Consider the following 21,514-nt stretch of genomic DNA (forward strand, 5'->3'; position numbering starts at 1 on the left):
ATATAATGTCAGTTACTTGCATAGACTTACAGTATTGCGTTAAAGGTTAGTGCCATCATTCATTTGGTAATTATTTATCCTTGCACCGCCTGTTGTAGATCATAAATATTCACGTCTCCCCTAACGCAATTCTGGATGCCACATTCTTATTCATCGGTGGTAGGATGTCCTCATGAACTGAAAATGGAAGTGTGCTCTTATTCATTGTACATAGAGTATCTGCAAACAGTGCAGGACAAATTTATACCATGATATTGGACCTTTTTGTATAGGTTAATTCGTCTCGTTTAACCCATGATAGTCCAGCAGCATAGTCCGATATTTCATGTCAATTTGTCATTTCTTTATAAGAGTACCCAAGCTAGTACATATGTAGAAAAGTGGATTCTGAACAATCATAGCCTTTGACCGCTATAACGTTCATTTTCTAAAATGGCGGCCATTCAATTTTATCACAAAATGGCATAGAGGCTCTTATTTTGATACTCTATTCTGTTAGATATATGTAACGTGTAAAATTTAGTAAACTGACCATAAAAAAACTATATCCAAGTATTGTGAGCAATTATTTTATGGTCAATAAAAATTTTGTTATAGATGTCGTACTTAACACTAATTTGAATTGGATTTTATACTCGTGATGATTACAGACTCAGAAAATGTAATCAAATTATTGCAGAATTGCCTTAGAAGAACCTACGTTTTACTTTCTGCTACCATGTTATCATGACACATACTGTACACATGGCTCACTCAAATTTCAGTATAGTGCAATAGATTAATGGATTAATTCGCTTTCTTGGTAACTCCACATGGTAACTACTGACTTTTGAAAACATCACAAGTACAAGGCTGTAAAGATAAGAGTTAACTGGTTCTCTTTGGATCAAAAATTCAACACATTTACAGGAAATACAAATCGGTATTTGCAAATTCTAATCTAAGCTATTATCTAGCAGTTTGTATGTACTCGCATTCTCAGCATGATGCGAATGTCTGCCACTTGAATACTGCATGGAGCCAGTGGGCTTTCATATTCCTGCCTTTGAAGGCATATTACTGATTTTCCATCAGTGACTACTTTCTCCTTTGCCTTGACATGGAAGGAGTTAACCAGCGCATCAGACAGGATTGTTAAGAACTCTACTTTGTTAGCATTGACAAGAAGGAATCTCTGTCAATTTTCTGTCATGAAAATGGGACTCACCTCATGTCATCACACTCCTTTTCTTTGTTTTTCCTTGTCACCATCTTTAAGGAACCATCTTTGCAGCTATCCAAGACAATGTCAAGGCGTGAAGCATGACACAGTTGATCTTCGATTTATAAGATGAAGACTTGTGGTCATATTCTTCAAATGTATTGACACTGCCAGGCTTCAAGGCCTGCACAATGACGGTGCTACCAAGACAATAGAAGTGACAGCAGGTGCATCAGATTGAGCCTCCGCAATGCCTTCAAGGAATTCCACCAGGTGGACTTTTCTACCCAGGTGTAGCATCAGATAATTAAGGAGGACAAGCTAAATTTTCAAAATAGAAGAATTCATCCAGGTTTGACAGCCAGTGTAAAGCCTTGCAAAGAAGACCACATCACTCTTTACGGATGCTCCCTTTCCTTTAGGCAGTTTTGATCTTCTGAGCATTCTGAAGATCTTGAGCTTGTTTCTCTTCTTAGGCTATCAGTAACTTTGGTTCTGTCTAAGAGGTAATGATTTGAGTACACTTCAAACTGTTATTGTCCAATTTACTGGACAGAACAAGTATTTCAAGGACTGCGGAATCAGCAATGTCTCTGGTGCCTAGGACCATAAAATCTGGACTATCTTCCTCAAGCTCTTCAATACCAGCCACAAGTGATTGTACACCTTTGACAAATGATTTCTGTGCACTTTGTGTATCTTTATGGTGAGATGTGTCCTTATTTGCATTTGAATACATGATTTCCTAAAACTCTATGATAATTATGGCAATCTTGGGTCCAGCTACCATCTGATGCCTTCTAGAACTGAATTTATCTGTAAGGTCAGTAGCACCTCCGTCACCCTTCACACAGGTGCTGGGTTAAGGGGAATTGCTGAGAGTACCCTCTTGATAATTAGCACTGTAAAGCGGCATGCCTTTAACTCATTGTAGATTTTTAGGTGCGGTTATGGAAGTTTTGCCACACATTGGCTAATATTCACCAGGCATGCTGTATATGGTCCAGCATGAAGAACCACGGGACTATATTAGTTAGACCATCCAAATACATGCTGAAATTTGCTTCTCTCACAGATTACATGTAGATTATGATGGAGAGCTTCAGATCCAGGATGGTTGCCCAGTACAAAAACTATGGACAGCTATTCTCTTTGTCATGGCACTAGTCTTTGAAGTTCTTGCACCTATTATATACACATAGTTGGAGCATGTAAAATTCAGCCACAGTGACCTGGTGTGCTCTTCTTATGATGTGACGTTCAAGGGCCAAAGAAAGGAATCAGTAGTTCCTGCAAATAGCAATTTTTGCCGGTGCAAGCGCACGTGTCCACCTGCTTCCCTATAACCAGTTACTTAGTCTCTTTAGTGCTACCGTCTTGATATGCAAGCTTTCAAACATTACCACCAGTTTGTCTTCCCCATGTTTTTCCAGTCACTTCTACTGTACCTGCTTGCAAGAAGAAACAATGGTTAGTCGAAATTCACACTAGCATTTGGCCAAAGTTGGGATGCTAAATGACGTTTTTTACTATATCCATATGTGCACTCTCATGGAACAAAAGACGTGAAGTCCGTGTGATGGTAACTTGACATAGTTCCTGTTGGTTGGTATGGTATGCAGCCTATGATGTCATTTGCTTGATTCCATCTGCGGTCACATCTCCAGCTTTCAGCACACTTCTCGGGTACTCTAGCTACTCATGCCCTTTCTCCTTATGGTATGAGATGTTGTGCGGTTTTAGAGAAGACTCGGAGGTGGCAGGTAATGTTCAGACACAGACATTGGAAGTGATGGGTGATATCTCATTGTAGTAATTAGGCCGATGGTCAACATCTCTTGATACTGTAGGTCCGCTAGTGATAACAGTCCCATGCTCTATTCCTCCATCTGCAAACACTGGGTGTTGCATGAGGGAGATCCCTGTTCCTTTGAAAGAATCCTTTACTGTTGCAGAACTAGAATTGTGGTCAGTATTATCTACTGATGCGGGCATGAACACACTACCACACTCCAGAAAGACACAGGAATATCAAATAAGATACTTAGACCCAGACTAAAACGCTTGTGTACTAGTCCCTTCTTGTGAGTCTCAGCATGCAGCATAATCTTCAGATGTGGCATATCAGACAGCTGGATGTTCTTTATACCCGCAGGAGAGGTGTATTTTTTCTACTTCTGCCAATGCTTGATACTCTTGAATTTCAGTAGTAATGCAATGGACAAAACTGGCTGTGGTGAAGGATATTACATTTGAGCCTTGATGTTAGGTTCATGCAGCACCATATCTCACAGTGCACATACCACCGATGACGCAGTCTTCTGCTGACAGGCTTCTTTGAATGATCCAGAGAATGAGTAGGCTTCATCAAACATGCATCAACGAACAATCTACGCAGTTCAAGCTAGGTGAACTAATTTACTGTCACTGTCTTCGTCACGGGATTTGCTAAGTGCTTTGGCAATGTCGTCATCAAAAACTAAAATGATATCTCATGCTTTGATCTGTTCTCTTAGGCATGAAAACTAGAATAGCAAGCACTTTTTTAACCCTGCTGTATTTACTTTCTTGTCCAAGTGCACAACTTGCTCCATTCTAGTTGCGTACTGGGCAAGTTCTTCTAGAGCAATTATGGAGACCACACTTTCGTGTACAGTTTTGTATACAACTCTATTAGAGTCCTTTTTGCAATTGTAGAAAGACATTAAAGTCTTAGAATGATACTTATCATCAACAGCTTGCATGTCACCCATGCTGAGCCATGCCAGCAGTTCGTGGTCTACAACTTGTGTTGTACACTGCTGTACATGCTGATCAATACTGATGGTTGTGGCTTTATGTAAGGTGACCACACCAGGAATACCACAGAAAAAGTATAAGGTTTGCATAGAGGTATATGATTCTACGCTGTATACACTTGTATACTTTCTTGGCATGGCATCACATCCACCAGATGAGCTGCCTTCTCTTGATCTCTTCTGTGGTGTTTGCAACATTATAGTATTGAAATGATACATGTATATTTTGAGGTATAAAGTTTGGTAAGCAACTAACATGACCTCGGGAACCTCTCCATCATCAATTCTAAGAAGCTGTAGCGTGGAGAGTAGTAAGCCAAGTTCTCCAAACTACATCAAATTCCCAGCCATTGTGTTATACCCACTCCCTATGTTTAGTCGTTTTGAAGTTGCAGGGCAAACAAGGGACTCTGTTGTATTTTCTTGACATGTGACACACAGTTCTTAGATTGCAATAAATGAGCCAACAAATACACATTCCATATTAGGATGCATCGCATCAGCTGAAACTGGTCACTCCAGTTCATGTTGAATCAGCTCCTGGTGATATTTCCATACTCTGCAAGTAAACAATTCTCTCCTTATAACCACACTACTGCACCACATTTACCAAATTCTACACCATTTCCACCATTACAACATAATAATTTTGAACATATCACCTATGCTGTGTCTAATAAACCTTTTCCTCATGTAACTGATAACTTTTTTTCACAAAACATTAGTTGGAAATATAATATATCAACAAATATGGCGTGTGCTTTTTTTTCAATTTTAATTGCAGATTATTTGGAGTAAATATCACCCCTAAAAAAACCTGCAAAAAGAATAACAATGACAGATACCCATATTTTCAAAGACGAATGGTTGCCTTTTTTAAAATACCCGCCAAAGCTGATCAAGGCATTATCTCGAGTGGCTACATATCAGAATACATAAGTCAATATTTTTACAAAGTGTGGTTCTTTTATGAAAGAAATGAGCCATTGGTTTGCTATGCTGTTGGACTATGGACATCCTGGATAGTTTCCATTAACCAAATGACTTTGTTCCATATTACATGGTTTCTATTACCCAATTAACTTCATTTAGTGTAACATGCTTATTTGACATCCCTCTATACAAGGGTATTTCTCTTGCTAATTTGACTTCATATCATAAAGAAATATACCTGTTGCTCATTTGACATTTTTCCATCCAGGTCACCCAAAGGTCAAGGCATTCTTGACCCACGGAGGTCTCTTGAGTTTCCAAGAGGCTGTATACCATGGCAAGCAACTTTTTGCTTTACCCTCTACTCTGGACCAGACTAAGAACTCAAAGGCAATTGTGGATAAGGGCATTGGAGTGTCTGTTCCTTTGGACGAAGTGACTTCTGCTGACCAGATTGTTGACGGTATTTTGGACTTGATTCAAGATAATAAGAAGTAAGACAAATCAGTTATTTCTCTTTGTTGGTTAGCCAAGTTTTATATATTGCCTTGTGTTTGTCTAGATAAGAGTCAATTTCTTAATTAGCTTACAAAATTGCAGAATGCTAATATATCAAACATCGAGATTTTTTTGCGTTATCATATTTTTTCCGTAGCAACCGTTTTAAAACCTGAGTTGAATAAATTATTTTCATGCATCCAGAATGTCGTATGACACACGGGACGTATATCTATTATTGTCTTCAGCTTAGAAATATACTTATGTAAGGAAATTTTCTTAGTAAGGTTATCTAGTTCCAATGGTGAATTGCAATCTATCATTAAGTACTTCAGGTGAAGTGAGTGTTACTGAAAAATAAGAAAATAACTTAGTCTATTTATTGCTTCAAAACTATAAATTTTCTCTAATTTTCTCCTTCTTAGGTACAAGAAAAACATGGCTAAATTATCATATAGCTTCAGAGATCAAATTCATACACCCCTGGACAGAGCCATCTATTGGACAGAGTACATAATTCGGAATCCAGGCGCTGCAGCCTTGAAGTCACCCAGTGCTCAGCTCTCTTGGACAAAGTTCTTGTTACTGGACATTCTAGCCATTTTCTTAGTTATTATTTTTTTAATTCATTTCTTAGTAAGTTGTATAGTTAAGCGATTCATGATATTTCTAAGGAGAAAGTATTGCAGAAGAAATGATTTGTTTAGTCTACCTCTTAGTGCAAAACAGAAAATAAATTAGAGAATGTCTGCTTTCACAGGTTACATTAACAGAATGGAATGTGCCAATTGATAACTATTCATCAGATAGTTAGTTTGTATAGTTCAATAAAATACTTTTTTATTATCAATTTCTCTTATACACACCTATGTGGTTAGATTGTAAGCAATACGTGGACGGATTTTATGTCAAACATATTTACATTCTGAATCTATAGGCAATGTAAATGCAGTTGAAGCATACGATATAAGGCAATGAATAGCTCTAGTGCAAGTGATAAGGTGAGTCAGAATAAATTGAAAACTAAATAAGATAAATAGTCAAGACCTGAAGCTGACGAACCACATAAAATCGAGCTATCCAAACGTGGAACAACTGTACTTTAACTGATATGTAAAGATTTATATCAGCATTTCTCTTTCACACTTCATTGAAGTTTATATTACTGATTTAAATTCATTAATTTTACACTTTTATAATTCTTTTTATTGAAAATTTGACAAAAAGTTAACGATATGTATTTAGGCGATATATATATGTGTGTGTGTATATATATATATATATATATATATATATATATATATATATATATATATATATCCTCTACTTTAGTTTGATTTCGCATCCATGTTGCTCTTTTTCTATCTCTTAGTGTTATTCCTCTCATTATTCTTTCCATAGCTTTCTGGGTTGTAACTAGTTCATGTATTTAAGGCTTTAGTAAGACTCCAAGTTTCTGATACATAAGTTTATACTGGTATGACCATCTCAATAGATACTTTTCTTTTTAGAGAAAGGGGCATTTTACTTTTCATAATCTCATTTTGTTTACCAAATGCTCTCCATCCCATGCTTATCTGTCTTATAATTTCGGTATCGTGTCTTGGGGAAACACTTACTGACTGGTGGATATTCAAACAACATGTAAGCAAAAGAAATGGAAATGGGCAGGACATATAATGCAAATGACAGACAATAGTTGGACATTAAGAATAACAGAATTGGTCCTTAGAGATTGTAAAAGAAGTCGGGGAAGGATGAGAAGACGATGGATTGATGAAATAAGAAAGTTTGTGGGTGTAGACTGGCATAGAAAAACCCATAAACAGACGCAAGGGAAACAACACGTCTGAAGCCTTTGTTCTGCTGTGGACTATTTATGGCTAATGATATATATATATATATATATATATATATATATATATATATATATATATATATATATATATATACACACACACACATATATATATATATATATATATATATATGTGTGTGTGTGTGTGTGTGTGTGTATATGTATATTTATATATTTACGAACGATAAACCAGTGGCGGAACTAGGTCACTATGGATCCTGGGGTATATTGTTTGAGTAGGCCGATATCAGGAAAACCTAAATTAATTGCCATTACTCTATTTACCATTAACTAATAATCTTAAATAAAGCAAAAATCACACATTTATATTTATGGGTGTGTATATATACACCTGCACATATGCTTATATTATTATTATTATTATTATTATTATTATTATTATTATTATTATTATTATTATTATTATTATTATCACTTGCTAAGCTGCAACCCTAGTTGGAAAAGCAGGATGCTATAAAACCAAGGGCACCAACAGGGCAAAATAGCCTAGTAAGAAAGGTAATATGGAGGTAAATAAACTACAAGAGAAGTAATGAACAACCATAATAAAATATCTTAAAAACAGTAACAATATCTAAATAAATATTTCATATATAACTATAGAAACTTTAAAAAACAAGAAGAAAAATAAGATAGAATAGTGTGCCCGAGTGTACCCTCAAGCAAGAGTACTCTACCCCAAAACAGTGGAAGACCATGGCACAGAGGCTATGACACTACTCAAGACTAGAGAACAAAGGTTTGATTCTAGAGTGCCCTTCTCCTAGAGGAGCTGCTTACCATAGCTAAAGAGTCTCTTCTACCCTTGCCAAGAAGAAAGTAGCCACTGAACAATTATAGTGCAGTAGTTAACACCTTGAGTGAAGAATTGTTTGCTAATCTCAGTGTTGCCAGGTGCATGAGGTCAGATGAGAATGTGTAAAGAATATGTCAGATTATTCAGTGTATGTGTAGGTGAAGGAAAAATTAGCCGTAACCAGAGAGAGGGATGCAATTTACTGTACTACTGTGTGGCCAGTCAAAGGACCTACCAACTCTATAACTTTATTTTGTATGCATACATTCATACATACGTATATGTGTATATACATATATATATATATATATATATATATATATATATATATATATATATATATATATATATATATATAAAGTGTGTGTGAAAATACTAAAAACTTGCCAAATTATTGAAAGTTGTCCTTTCTCAAGTTTATCTCGGCGAAGTTTATTAGTCTTTCTAAGTTTGTGTTTCATGTCATGCCATTTTAATCTATAAAACAGACAGTCCACTCACTCGTTCTTGCGGCATCTTGCTTCTCAAATGAGTTTGATCATTTTGAGCTTTGTAAAGAGTCCTTCAGCACTTGCGACTGCAGAAATAGATTACATTTAGGACTTCATGAAAGTTTGAACACATGACGCTGTTTTCACTTATCAATAAAGTATATAATTTAGAAACTGTAGTAATATTTTCAAGATTCGGTCTGAAATATTGGCGGAAGGACAATAAGTGAGCTAGAAGTTCTGTAGAAATATCTTCCTTGCAGGAAGCAAATTCTTTGGAAACAGTAGATTGAAGTTTTCAGCAACATGTGTTAACCTTTTAACCCTTTAATTTAGCTGAAGGATTAGTCTGTCCTTATAACCACAAACCACATTAGTTTTGAAGTGCTACTTTGGATCGGCAAACCTTTACTTTCTACATAATTCATTAAAGTGTTTTTTTCTTTTTTCTTTTTTTACCTTTCTTTTGCGTCTGTAGTGAAACTTTGGCTCAACACCACATTTATCTGAGAGCTTCTCAGCTGCATCTTTTACTTGTGCATTGCTGTGCCTCCTTTCCAGCAGACTTCTTCAACAATTGAATCACTTTATTTAATATCTTTCTTGCCTTTACAGTGCCTTTGAAAGTGCATTTATTGATTCTAGTAATTTTGTTTGCATGACAACCACGAATATAAACTCAATGTGTTAATTTTTTCCAATACCCACCCACAGCATCGCGCTCATTATGACTATCATGATGAAGACCTATGTACCAACCGTGTGTCCCACGATCGTACATAAATTATTTTGTATACATTATGCTTGTATCTGCGCTCTTCCCTCGCACTAAAAAGAACCAGAACAAACATGTCTATGTGTTGCCTATGTAACATTGTCATTTCTCAAACATGTATTTTCCTGTTGCCTTGAGATTTTGTATATAAAGGAGAGTGTTCTTTAATAATACTACTCAGTTGATTGCTTCCTGCCTTTGAGTACTAACCTTTCTCTCGGCCCGTCACATTGGTGACCCCGGAAGTCGACTCGCTTCCACCGCCTTCCACCCCCACCCCTTCGCCCCTCCATCGTTGGTACTATGACGGACTCTATGGCAGTTGGCGCTAAGGCCGCTCAATTCAAACTTACATCGTTTGCCAGCGGAGAGGCGTTTGCTTGGTTTCAGCGCGCAGAAGTCCAGTTTTGCATCAGGGGCGTGACTCGCTCAACCACCAAAGCAGATTATGTTCTCGCGGCGATACCCGAGGACACCTTCCCAGAAATATCCGAATGGCTTTGTAAACAAGGAGACACCCCAATAGCGTATGACGCCCTCAAAACATACCTTCTGCAGCAGTACTCGCCGTCGCCAGCCGCCCATATAGCAAAGCTTTTTCAGCTCTCGCAACAACCGTTGGGGGACCAAAGGGCTTCGCTTGCCCTCAGGGAAATGACCAGTATCGCTCGCCTTCAACCTGCCGCAGACGGCTCTCCTCGTGAGGTGAGCCTACTTCATGCCCTTTGGATACGACGTTTACCCGGACCTATACGCGCTGCCATACCCGATGTCGATAGTTTACCCATAAAGGACTTGATGACCAAAGCCGACGCCCTTATGGACAGCCACTTCCAGACCTCCATCAACGCCTCTACCCCTGACGAAGAGGATGCCTATTCAACGTCAACTGAAGCTGACATGAATGCCGTAGGACATACACGCCTACCCCGTGACGTGCCGAAGCGGCGACAAAGCCACCCACCACCCACCAATCGCTCGCGCCCCAACGAACGACTTCTACAGCCACTTACTACCTCACATCCGCCGCAGTTTTGCTACTACCACTTCAGATTCGGGGCAACCGCGAAGAAATGTGCCAAGGATTGTCAGTGGCCAAAAAACGTGTAAGTAGGCCATCGCTCGTGGCGGTGGCCTCCCGTGTTTCTAATCTTTTCTTTTTACAGGATGCAGGAACGAGCGTGCAATTTTTGGTAGACACGGGTGCTTGTCGTTCTCTTTTGCCAAGGAAACTCTTCAAGGCACGACGTAGTCTGTCTACATCTGCCGACGTCCGCTTGGTTGCTGCCAACGGATCTGCGATACCCACCTACGGTTACGAGAACCTCACATTATCGTTCGGAAACGGTAAATTCAATTGGAAGTTTCTTGTTGCTGACGTCACAATGCCAATCCTCGGTGCGGATTTCTTCTCTCATTTCCACCTTCTGGTCGATGTCACCCACCGACTATTGGTCAACGCAGACTCGTACTTGTCGACACCTCTTCAACCCGCCCCCTCTAACCTCGCTCTCCACATCAGTGCACCCACGGATGCCTACGCCCACCTCCTCACGTTGTACCCGGAAGTTTTCCGTCCAGAACTTCGCCAAACGCCCACGGTTCCTGCCAAGCACGGTATTTATCACCATATCAAGACGACGGGACCCCCAGTCTTCGCAAAATTCAGATGTCTGGCTCCGGAACGATTGGCAGCCGCCAAACAGACGTTCGCCGAAATGGAGGAAATGGGCCTTTGCCAAAAGGCCTCCAGCCCATGGTCGTCACCCTTACACATCGTTCTGAAGTAAGACGGCTCCCTCCGTCTGTGCGGGGAATACAGGCGCCTGAACATGCAAACAGAACCGGATCACTACCCCCTCCCAAACATTGACGACGTGACCTCCTACCTGCACAAAGCAAAGGTTTTCTCTACGCTCGACCTCCTGAAGGGGTATTATCAGGTGCCTATGAACCCAGAAGACATCCCCAAGACCGCCATCACCACTCCGTTTGGTACATACACCTTCAATTACTCCTGTTTTGGCCTTCGTAATGCTGGGGCCACGTTTCAACGTCTCATGGATGGCATCTTAGGGGACCTCCCTTTCTGTGTATGTTATGTGGACGACATACTTGTGTTCTCCTCCTCAAAAGAGGAACACCTCCGTCACCTGCTCATCGTGCTCGACCGCCTGCAACAAAACGGCCTTGTATTCCGGTACGACAAGTGTACCTTTGGCACCAACGAAGTGTCGTTCTTAGGGCACCGCATCACTCCTGAAGGAGTCCACCCCCTCCCTGAGAAGGTAGCAGCCGTTCAGGACTTCCCCATACCCTCCCTTTCTGTGTATGTTATGTGGACGACATACTTGTGTTCTCCTCCTCAAAAGAGGAACACCTCCGTCACCTGCGCATCGTGCTCGACCGCCTGCAACAAAACGGCCTTGTAGTACGGTACGACAAGTGTACCTTTGGCGCCAACGAAGTGTCGTTCTTAGGGCACCGCATCACTCCTGAAGGAGTCCACCCCCTCCCTGAGAAGGTAGCAGCCGTTCAGGACTTCCCCGTACCCTCGACCGTCAAAGCTTTGCAGGAATTCTTGGGCATGATCAACTATTATCACCGTTTTCTGCCGGCCATTGCCGCCACTCTTGCTCCCCTCTACGCCTCCCTCAAGGGCAAGCCAAAGGACCTGAAGTGGGGTCCCCTTCAAGATGCAGCCTTCTGCAATGCAAAGAAGGCCCTATCAACTGCTGCGTCTCTCACTTTTCCTATCCCACATGCCCCTCTCCTTCTCTCCACCGATACCAGCGACGTCGCTATTGGTGCAGTACTCGAGCAGGTGGTCAACGGCTCGCCCCGCCCATTGGCCTTCTTCAGCAGAAAACTGTCCTAGGCAGAATCGGGTTATTCTACCTTCGATCGAGAATTGCTGGCGGTGCACTTGGCTATCCGTCACTTTCGTCATTTCTTAGAAGGTACGCCCTTCGTCATTCGCACAGACCACATGCCTCTGGTGCACGCCTTCACTCGACAGTCTGACGCCTGGTCCGCCCGTCAACGCCGACATCTCTCCGCCGTTGCTGAATACAATGGCACCCTTCAATACGTCCCTGGGAAAATGAATCCAGTTGTCGATGCCCTGTCAAGAAACATGTTGGCTGCCGTTCAACTAGGATTGGATTACAACGCCCTGGCTGAAGCCCAACGACAGGATCCAGAGTATCAAGCATGTAGGACATCCTGCACGTCCCTCCGTTGGGAAGACTTTCCCCTCGAAGACTCCAACACCACCCTCCTCTGTGACGTCAGTACTGGTAGACCGCGACCTTGGATTCCTGCTCCCATGCGACGGCAGGTGTTTGATTTCATTCACGGCCTCTCACATCCCTCGTGCCATTCTACTGCACAATTGCTGAAGGCAAAGTTCATTTGGCACTGCATTTCTAAGGATGCTAAGGATTGGGTCCGCGCCTGTACTTCTTGCCAAACTTCCAAAGTACATCGACACACGGATTCAGGAGTGGGCACCTTTCCTCAACCTCAGCGTCGTTTCGCACACATTCACGTCGACGTTGTAGGCCCCCTACCCACATCACAAGGACATCATTACCTGTTTACCGTCATCGACCGCTCCACTCGTTGGCCTGAAGCCATTCCCATGGAAACTGCAACGTCCGCCTCATGTACATCTGCCTTACTCTCTAGATGGATTTCAAGATTTGGTATCCCTGAGCATATTACTTCTGACAGGGGAACCACTTTCATCTCTCAATTGTGGACATCATTAGCGAATCTCCTGGGCATCACCTTACATCAGACAACGGCCTACAACCCCGCTGCCAATGGAATGGTTGAACGTTTTCATCGCAACCTCAAAGCAGCTTTGATGTCCCGCTGCAAGGACTCCAACTGGTTTACTCAGCTTCCCTGGGTCCTCCTGGGACTAAGGACCACTCCTACAGACGCCCTCGACGTCTCGGCAGCTGAAATGGTGTATGGCGACCCGTTGGTCGTCCCTGCCGATTTTTTTCCTTCTACAACCTCCTCCGACGATCTCCAGCGCATACGTCACGTCGTGGGAAAATTTACTCCATGCCGCCAGACTTACAAGCCCCCAGCGAAGCATCAGATACCAACAGACTTGCATTCTGCAATGCACGTCTTCCTGCGCAACAACACTACCAAGCCACCGCTAACGCCCCCTTACACGGGTCCTTTCCTTGTGATCCGACGCAGTCCGAAAGCATTCCTACTAAACATTCATGGCAAAGAAGACTGGGTCTCCATTGATCGTCTAAAACCTGCTTATCTACTGCCAGATGACCCGCCCACAGTTCGCCTCTCTAGATCAGGGCGCCCTATTTAACATGTACAGTATGTCATTTTTAGGGGGGGAGCCATGTACCAACCGTGTGTCACACGATCGTACATAAATTATTTTGTACATATTATGCTTGTATCTGCGCTCTTCCCTCGTACTAAAAAGAACCAGAACAAACATGTCTATGTGTCGCCTGTGTAACATTGTCATTTCTCGAACATGTATTTTCCTGTTGCCTTGAGATTTTGTATATAAAGGAGAGTGTTCTTTGATAATACTACTCAGTTGATTGCTTCCTGCCTTTGAGTCCTAACCTTTCTCTCGGCCCGTCACACCTATCTTTGAGGGCCCTTATAGCAACTAGTGAGTCAAATTGAGATGACCATCGAGTTTGACATATATGTTTGTAATACTTTCCTGATAACTTCTGAGACATGACCTAATTATTTCAGCATAGCCCATCGTTTTATACTGCAACAAAATAAATTGTAAAGCTCTTCAATAGTGTCTAATATTTTCTCATTTCAGAAATATTTTGAACACAATCATTGAGAGCAAGATTCAGATTATGTTAGGTACAATGCACATATACAGCGTTGAGTTCTTTTAGTTATTCTTGCTTGAGCACCTGAATATGGGGTATATTCACGTGTTTGCTGCGCCATCATGCCTAGACCGCAACATTTAGGCTATTCAGATCTAGAATATTTTTTTTTTTCTTTTTTTAAGTAAGCTGACAATATCGTTTTCTGATCCAGCAGCACTTTGAGTTGCTACTTCTTAAAATCCAAGAAATAATTCGCAGATCTTAACGTCACGAGGCAGTCCATCTGGGCCACCATTTACTGCAACACATTGTCTCTAATACTCTCGGTTAAAATTATATTAGGAATTACATTAATAACTCTATCTTGTGTTTGGAGACTTGACCTTTTTTCTTTGCAAGAAGCTATTCAAATATAGGATCATATCTTGTTAATAATTGAATGATAGAGAGAAAATTGCCACTCATAGTTTTATCAAAGCTTTCTCTGTGTCCCCTGAAAGCCAAATTTCAAGAAGTTAATGTCAATGTAACGTTTATTATTCTCTGTAAAACGTCTGTGCAATATATTATTTCTATTAGATTTTCAATTTCATTTTGTTCATCTGAAGTTTTATTTAAGCACCACCTCTCCATTGACAAGCTTCAAGATGTGTCCCTGTACACTCATGCTTTTGTAATTTTTGTGTCAGGTGCCTGCAATATCTTACCCCATTAACCCATACAGCATTAAAAGAAGAAGACTGGCGATTGACAAAAAGCCAGCATGCTTCACAATATGCACGATCTGCAGATGGTGAAGTATAGTAATTAACCACATCCTAGGCAATGCCATACCGAACGTAAATTCATTAAAATAGAAAGCTTATGAAAAACATTGTCCATCTTGATGTTTATCCATTGGGAACGGCCCTTTTGGTCTACATGATCCTTTTGCTATAATATGTCTTTTCAACTTACCGTTTTCAATGTCAGCCGGATAGAGTCCCTGGTCTGGTCACTGTGTCGTTCTTTTGTGCTTCCGCACTTTCATCATCCTTATCATTATATTTTCATTATTCTTATCATCTAAAGCTATTTACAAAGATATTACCAAATCAATCCACAAGGAAATTATGATGGGTTCAGATGGGCCCCAATCACAGTAGGCCCTGGTGTATCACTGTACCAACCGTGTGTCATACGATCGTACATAAATTATTTTGTATATATTATGCTTGTATCTGCGCTCTTCCCTCGCACTAAAATGAACCTGAATAATCATGTCTCCGGTTTTCCTCTGTAACATTGTCTGTCTCTTGAGCATGTTATGTCCTGTTGCCTTGAGGTTTTGTATACAAAGGAGAGTGTTCTTTAATAAATAACTCAGTTGATTGCTTCCTGCCTTTGAGTCACAACTTCTCTCTCGGCACCGTCACATTGGTGACCCCGGAAGTCGACTCGCTCCCACCACCTTCCACCCCCACCCCCCTCGCCCCTCCATCGTTGGTACTATGGCGGACTCTACGGAAGTTGGCGCTGCGGCAGGCCCGTTCAAACTTTCATCGTTTGCCAGCGGAGAGGCGTTTGCTTGGTTTCAGCACGCAGAAGTCCAGTTTCGCATCAGGGGCGTGACTCGCTCAACCACCAAAGCAGATTATGTTCTCGCGGCGATACCCGAGGACACCTTCCCAGAAATATCCGACTGGCTTTGTGAACAAGGAAACACCCCAATAGAGTATGACGCCCTCAGAACATACCTTCTGCAGCAGTACTCGCCGTCGCCAGCCGCCCGTATAGCAAAGCTTTTTCAGCTCTCGCAACAACCGTTGGGGGACCAAAGGGCTTCGCTTGCCCTCAGGGAAATGACCAGTATCGCTCGCCTTCAACCTGCCGCAGACGACTCTCTTCGTGAGGTGAACCTACTTCGTGCCCTTTGGATACGCCGTTTACCCGGACCTACACGCGCTGCCATACCCGATGTCGATAGTTTACCCATAAAGGACTTGATGACCAAAGCCGACGCCCTTATGGACAGCCACTTCCAGACCTCCATCAACGCCTCCACCCCTGACGAAGAGGATGCCTATTCAACATCAACTGAAGCTGACATGAATGCCGTAGGACATACACGCCTACCCCGTGACGTGCCGAAGCGGCGAAAAAGGCACCCACCACACACCAATCGCTTGCGCCCCAACAAACAACTTCTACAGCCACTTACTACCTCCTATCCGCCGCAGTTTTGCTACTACCACTTCAGATTTGGGGCAACCGAGAAGAAAAGTGCCGAGGATTGTCAGTGGCCAAAAAACGTGTAAGTAGGCCATCGTTCGTGGCGGTGGCCTCCCGTGTTTCTAATCTTTTCTTTTTACAGGATGCAGGAACGGGCGTGCAATTTTTGGTAGACACGGGGGCTTGTCGTTCTCTTTTGCCAAGGAAACTCTTCAAGACACGACGTAGTCTGTCTACATCTGCCGACGTCCGCTTGGTAGCTGCCAACGGATCTGCGATACCCACCTACGGTTACGAGAACCTCACATTATCGTTCGGAAACGGTAAATTCAATTGGAAGTTTCTCGTTGCTGACGTCACATTGCCAATCCTCGGTGCGGATTTCCTCTCTCATTTCCACCTTCTGGTCGATGTCGCCCACCGACGATTGGTCAACGCAGACTCGTACTTGTCGACACCTCTTCAACCCGCCCCCTCTAACCTCGCTCTCCACATCAACACACCCACGGATGCCTACGCCCACCTCCTCACGTCGTACCCGGAAATTTTCCGTCCAGGACTTCGCCAAACGCCCACGGTTCCTGCCAAGCACGGTATTTATCACCATATCAAGACGACGGGACCCCCAGTCTTCACAAAATTCAGACGTCTGGCACCGGAACGATTGGCAGCCGCCAAACAGACGTTCGCCGAAATGGAGGAAATGGGCCTTTGCCCAAAGGCCTCCAGCCCATGGTCGTCACCCTTACACATCGTTCTGAAGAAAGACGGCTCCCTCCGTCCGTGCGGGGATTACAGGCGCCTGAACATGCAAACAGAACCGGATCACTACCCCCTCCCAAACATTGCCGACGTGACCTCCTACCTGCACAAAGCGAAGGTTTTCTCTACGCTCGACCTCCTGAAGGGGTATTATCAGGTGCCTATGAACCCAGAAGACATCCCCAAGACCGCCATCACCACTCCGTTTGGTACATACACCTTCAATTACTCTTGTTTTGGCCTTCGTAATGCTGGGGCCACGTTTCAACGTCTCATGGATGGCATCTTAGGGGACATCCCTTTCTGTGTATGTTATGTGGACGATATACTTGTGATCTCCTCCTCAAAAGAGGAACACCTCCGTCACCTGCGCATCGTGCTCGACCGCCTGCAACAAAACGGCCTTGTAGTCCGGTACGACAAGTGTACCTTTAGCGCCAACGAAGTGTCGTTCTTAGGGCACCGCATCACTCCTGGAGGAGTCCATCCCCTCCCTGAGAAGGTAGCAGCCGTTCAGAGCTTCCCCGCGCCCTCGACCGTCAAAGCTCTGCAGGAATTCTTGGGCATGATCAACTATTATCACCGTTTTCTGCCAGCCATTACCGCCACTCTTGCTCCCCTCTACGCCTCCCTCAAGGGCAAGCCAAAGGACCTGAAGTGGGGTCCGCTTCAAGAAGCAGCCTTCTGCAATGCAAAGAAGGCCGTATCAACTGCTGCGGCTCTCACTTTTCCTATCACACATGCCCCTCTCCTTCTCTCCACCGTTGCCAGTGACATCGCTATTGGTGCAGTACTCGAGCAGGTGGTCAACGGCTCGCCCCGCCCATTGGCTTTCTTCAGCAGAAAACTGTCCAAGGCAGAATCGGGTTATTCTACCTTCGACCGAGAATTGCTGGCGGTGCACTTGGCTGTCCGTCACTTTCGCCATTTCTTAGAAGGTACGCCCTTCGTCATTCGCACAGACCACATGCCTCTGGTGCACGCCTTCACTCGACAGTCTGACGCCTGGTACGCCCGTCAACGCCGACATCTCTCTGCCGTGGCTGAATACAATTGCACCCTTCAATACGTCCCTGGGAAAATGAATCCCGTTGCCGATGCCCTGTCAAGAAACACGTTGGCTACCGTTCAACTGGGATTGGATTACAACGCCCTGGCTGAAGTCCAACGACAGGATCCAGAGTATCAAGCATATAGGACATCCTGTACGTCCCTCCGTTGGGAAGACTTCCCCCTCGACGACTCCAACACCACCCTCCTCTGTGATGTCAGTACTGGTAGACCGCGACCTTGGATTCCTGCTCCCGTGCAACGACAGGTGTTTGATTTCATTCACGGCCTTTCACATCCCTCGTGCCGTTCTACTGCAGAGCTGCTGAAGGCAAAGTTCATTTGGCACGGCATTTCTAAGGATGCTAAGGATTGGGTCCGTGCCTGTACTTCTTGCCAAACTTCCAAAGTACATCGACACACGGATTCAGGAGTGGGCACCTTTCCTCAACCTCAGCGTCATTTCGCACACATTCACGTCGACGTTGTAGGCCCCCTACCCACATCACAAGGACATCGTTACCTGTTTACCGTCATCAACCGCTCATCTCGTTGGCCTGAAGCCATTCCCATGGAAACTGCAACGCCGCCTCATGTACATCTGCCTTACTCTCTGGATGGATTTCAAGATTTGGTATCCCTGAGCATATTACTTCTGACAGGGGAACCACTTTCACCTCTCAATTGTGGACATCATTAGCGAATCTCCTGGGCATCACCCTACATCTGACAACGGCCTACAACCCCGCTGCCAATGGAATGGTTGAACGTTTTCATTGCACCCTCAAAGCAGCTTTGATGTCCCGCTGCAAGGATTCCAACTGGTTTACTCAGCTTCCCTGGGTCCTCCTGGGACTAAGCACCACTCCTAAAGACGCCCTCGACGTCTCGGCAGCTGAAATGGTGTATGGCGACCCGTTGGTCGTCCCTGCCGAATTTTTTCCTTCTACAGCCTCCTCCGACGATCTCCAGCGCATACGTCACGTCGTGGGAAAATTTACTCCGTGCCGCCAGACTTACAACCCCCAGCGAAGCATCACATACCAACAGACTTGCACTCTGCAACGCACGTCTTCCTGCGCAACGACACTAGCAAGCCACCGCTAACGCCCCCTTACACGGGCCCTTTCCTTGTGATCCGACGCAGTCCGAAAGCATTCCTACTAAACATTCGTGGCAAAGAAGACTGGATCTCCATTGATCGTCTAAAACCTGCTTATCTTCTGCCAGATAACCCGCCTACAGTTCGCCTCTCTAGATCAGGGCGCCCTATTTAACATGTACAGTATGTCATTTTTAGGGGGGGAGCCATGTACCAACCGTGTGTCACACGATCGTACATAAATTATTTTGTATATATTATGCTTGTATCTGCGCTCTTCCCTCACACTAAAATGAACCTGAATAATCATGTCTCCGGTTTTCCTTTGTAACATTGTCTGTCTCTTGAGCATGTTATGTCCTGTTGCCTTGAGGTTTTGTATATAAAGGAGAGTGTTCTTTAATAAATAACTCAGTTGATTGCTTCCTGCCTTTGAGTCACAACCTCTCTCTCGGCACCGTCACATCACACCACCTGCATCCCCAATAGTTCGCCCACTGAATTCCCATCTGGTCCAGGATGTAAATTTTCGTTTTTATCTCTGTGCTCTGTCGTAGCTTAAAGCTCTTTCAAGACCAGAAGGGTTTACTGCATATCTAGTATCATTTTAACTGTGCTAGAGTATAGATCTAGTACAATTTTTAGCTGGAATTGTTGATAATTGCTATTACTGAATAACTTGTATGATCGATGTTTTTGTCGCTCGCCTATCCTTTAACCTACTTTAACCTGATGTTAACTTCATGTTAAGTATTAAACGGTCGACTGAAACCGACTGTATAATGAGAACTGCGGCACCTAAGTGTCTTTTGTATTTAATGAATTAAATACTACTATTGGGATTTCTCCGGATTAGTACAAATTGCTGTTACCTATTGGTAAAGTCTTTGCCTGGTGATCGCCAGATTAGGGTTCGAGTCCCGCTCAAACTCGTTAGTTCCTTTAGTGTCTACAACCTCACCATCCTTGTGAGCTAAAGATGGGGGTTTGGGGAGTCTATAGGTCTACCTGCTTAGTCATAAACAGCCATTGCCTGGCCCTCACTGATCCAAACTTGAGTAGAGAGGGGCCTTGAGCGCTGATCATATGAATATATAGTCAGTCTCTAAGGCATTGTCTTGCTCGGGCAATGTCACTGTCCCTTGCCTCTGCCATTCATGAGCGACCTTTAAAGTGTAGTAATCTGTCAATTGAAACCAATTCTATAACAAGGCCAGAGCTCTTGGCTGAAAGCAATACCTAATTATCATTTGTGTATTATTGAGATTTCTCCGGATTTATAACAAGCGAGTGTAGAATGAAATTTAAGATAGAAACTATAAAATATGTAAAGTATTATGTTTAAAGCAAAACCTGTTTGATACCAACTGATTGCACTTTAGAGGGTAGAAAATGTGTAATGTAAAATTGGCCTGATACCGAATTATTACGCCAAGTGATATGTTGTAAATCTGAATTCAAATTGGTTATGTTATAAAGCATATTTTTGTAAGCCAACTATTTTTTTTTTCTTTTTTTATAACTGTTACCACCTCGAGTCCGGTCATCATTATTCTTAAAACCATTTAGGTTGTATACCTAAAGAACTCTAAGTCAGAGCATTTCAGAAATTTATTTTCTAATACGTAAAACCACCCGATTAATTTAAAAATAAGTACCGCTTACATTGAAGATAAACTTTGAAAATATTCATGTCGAGATAATAATGTCAAACCTCTCATTTGTCACTGACTTCGTGTTTGTCGGACGTTTTGGAACCCGCTGCACAATGCTATGGATTTTTCTTATTAGATTAGATTTATAAATTCTGGAGAGGGTAGAAGAGACTCTTTAGCTATGGTAAGCAGATCTTCTAGGAGAAGGATATTCCAAAGCCAAACCATTTTTCTCTAATCTTGGTTAGTGCCATAGCCTCTGTACCATGGTCTTCCACTGTCTTGGGTTAGAGTTCCCTTGCTTGAGGGTACACTTGGGCACAATATTCTATCTAATTTCTCTTCCTCTTGCTTTGTTACAGTTTTTATAGTTTAGATATGAATTATTCATTTTAATGTTACTGTTCTTAAAATATTTTTTTCCTTGTTTCCTTTCCTCACTGGGCTATTTTCGCTGCTAGGGCCCCTGAGCTTATAGCATCTTGCTTTCTCAACTAGGGTTGTAGCTTA

General features: G+C 42.9%; 1 protein-coding gene across 1 annotated transcript in view; it reads left to right on the forward strand.

The window, feature by feature from the left end:
• Positions 1-6,528, forward strand: part of LOC137659489 (UDP-glucosyltransferase 2-like) — a 19,277-nt gene extending 12,749 nt beyond the window's left edge. The window contains exons 7-8 of the mRNA XM_068394378.1: positions 5,201-5,426; positions 5,856-6,528. Of these exons, the coding sequence (XP_068250479.1) occupies positions 5,201-5,426; positions 5,856-6,171 (542 nt within the window). The 3' untranslated portion in view covers positions 6,172-6,528. The remainder of the gene's footprint in view (positions 1-5,200; positions 5,427-5,855) is intronic.
• Positions 6,529-21,514: the final 14,986 nt, after the last annotated feature.

Source organism: Palaemon carinicauda, chromosome 20, assembly GCF_036898095.1.
Source record: "Palaemon carinicauda isolate YSFRI2023 chromosome 20, ASM3689809v2, whole genome shotgun sequence".
NCBI lineage: Eukaryota > Metazoa > Arthropoda > Malacostraca > Decapoda > Palaemonidae > Palaemon > Palaemon carinicauda.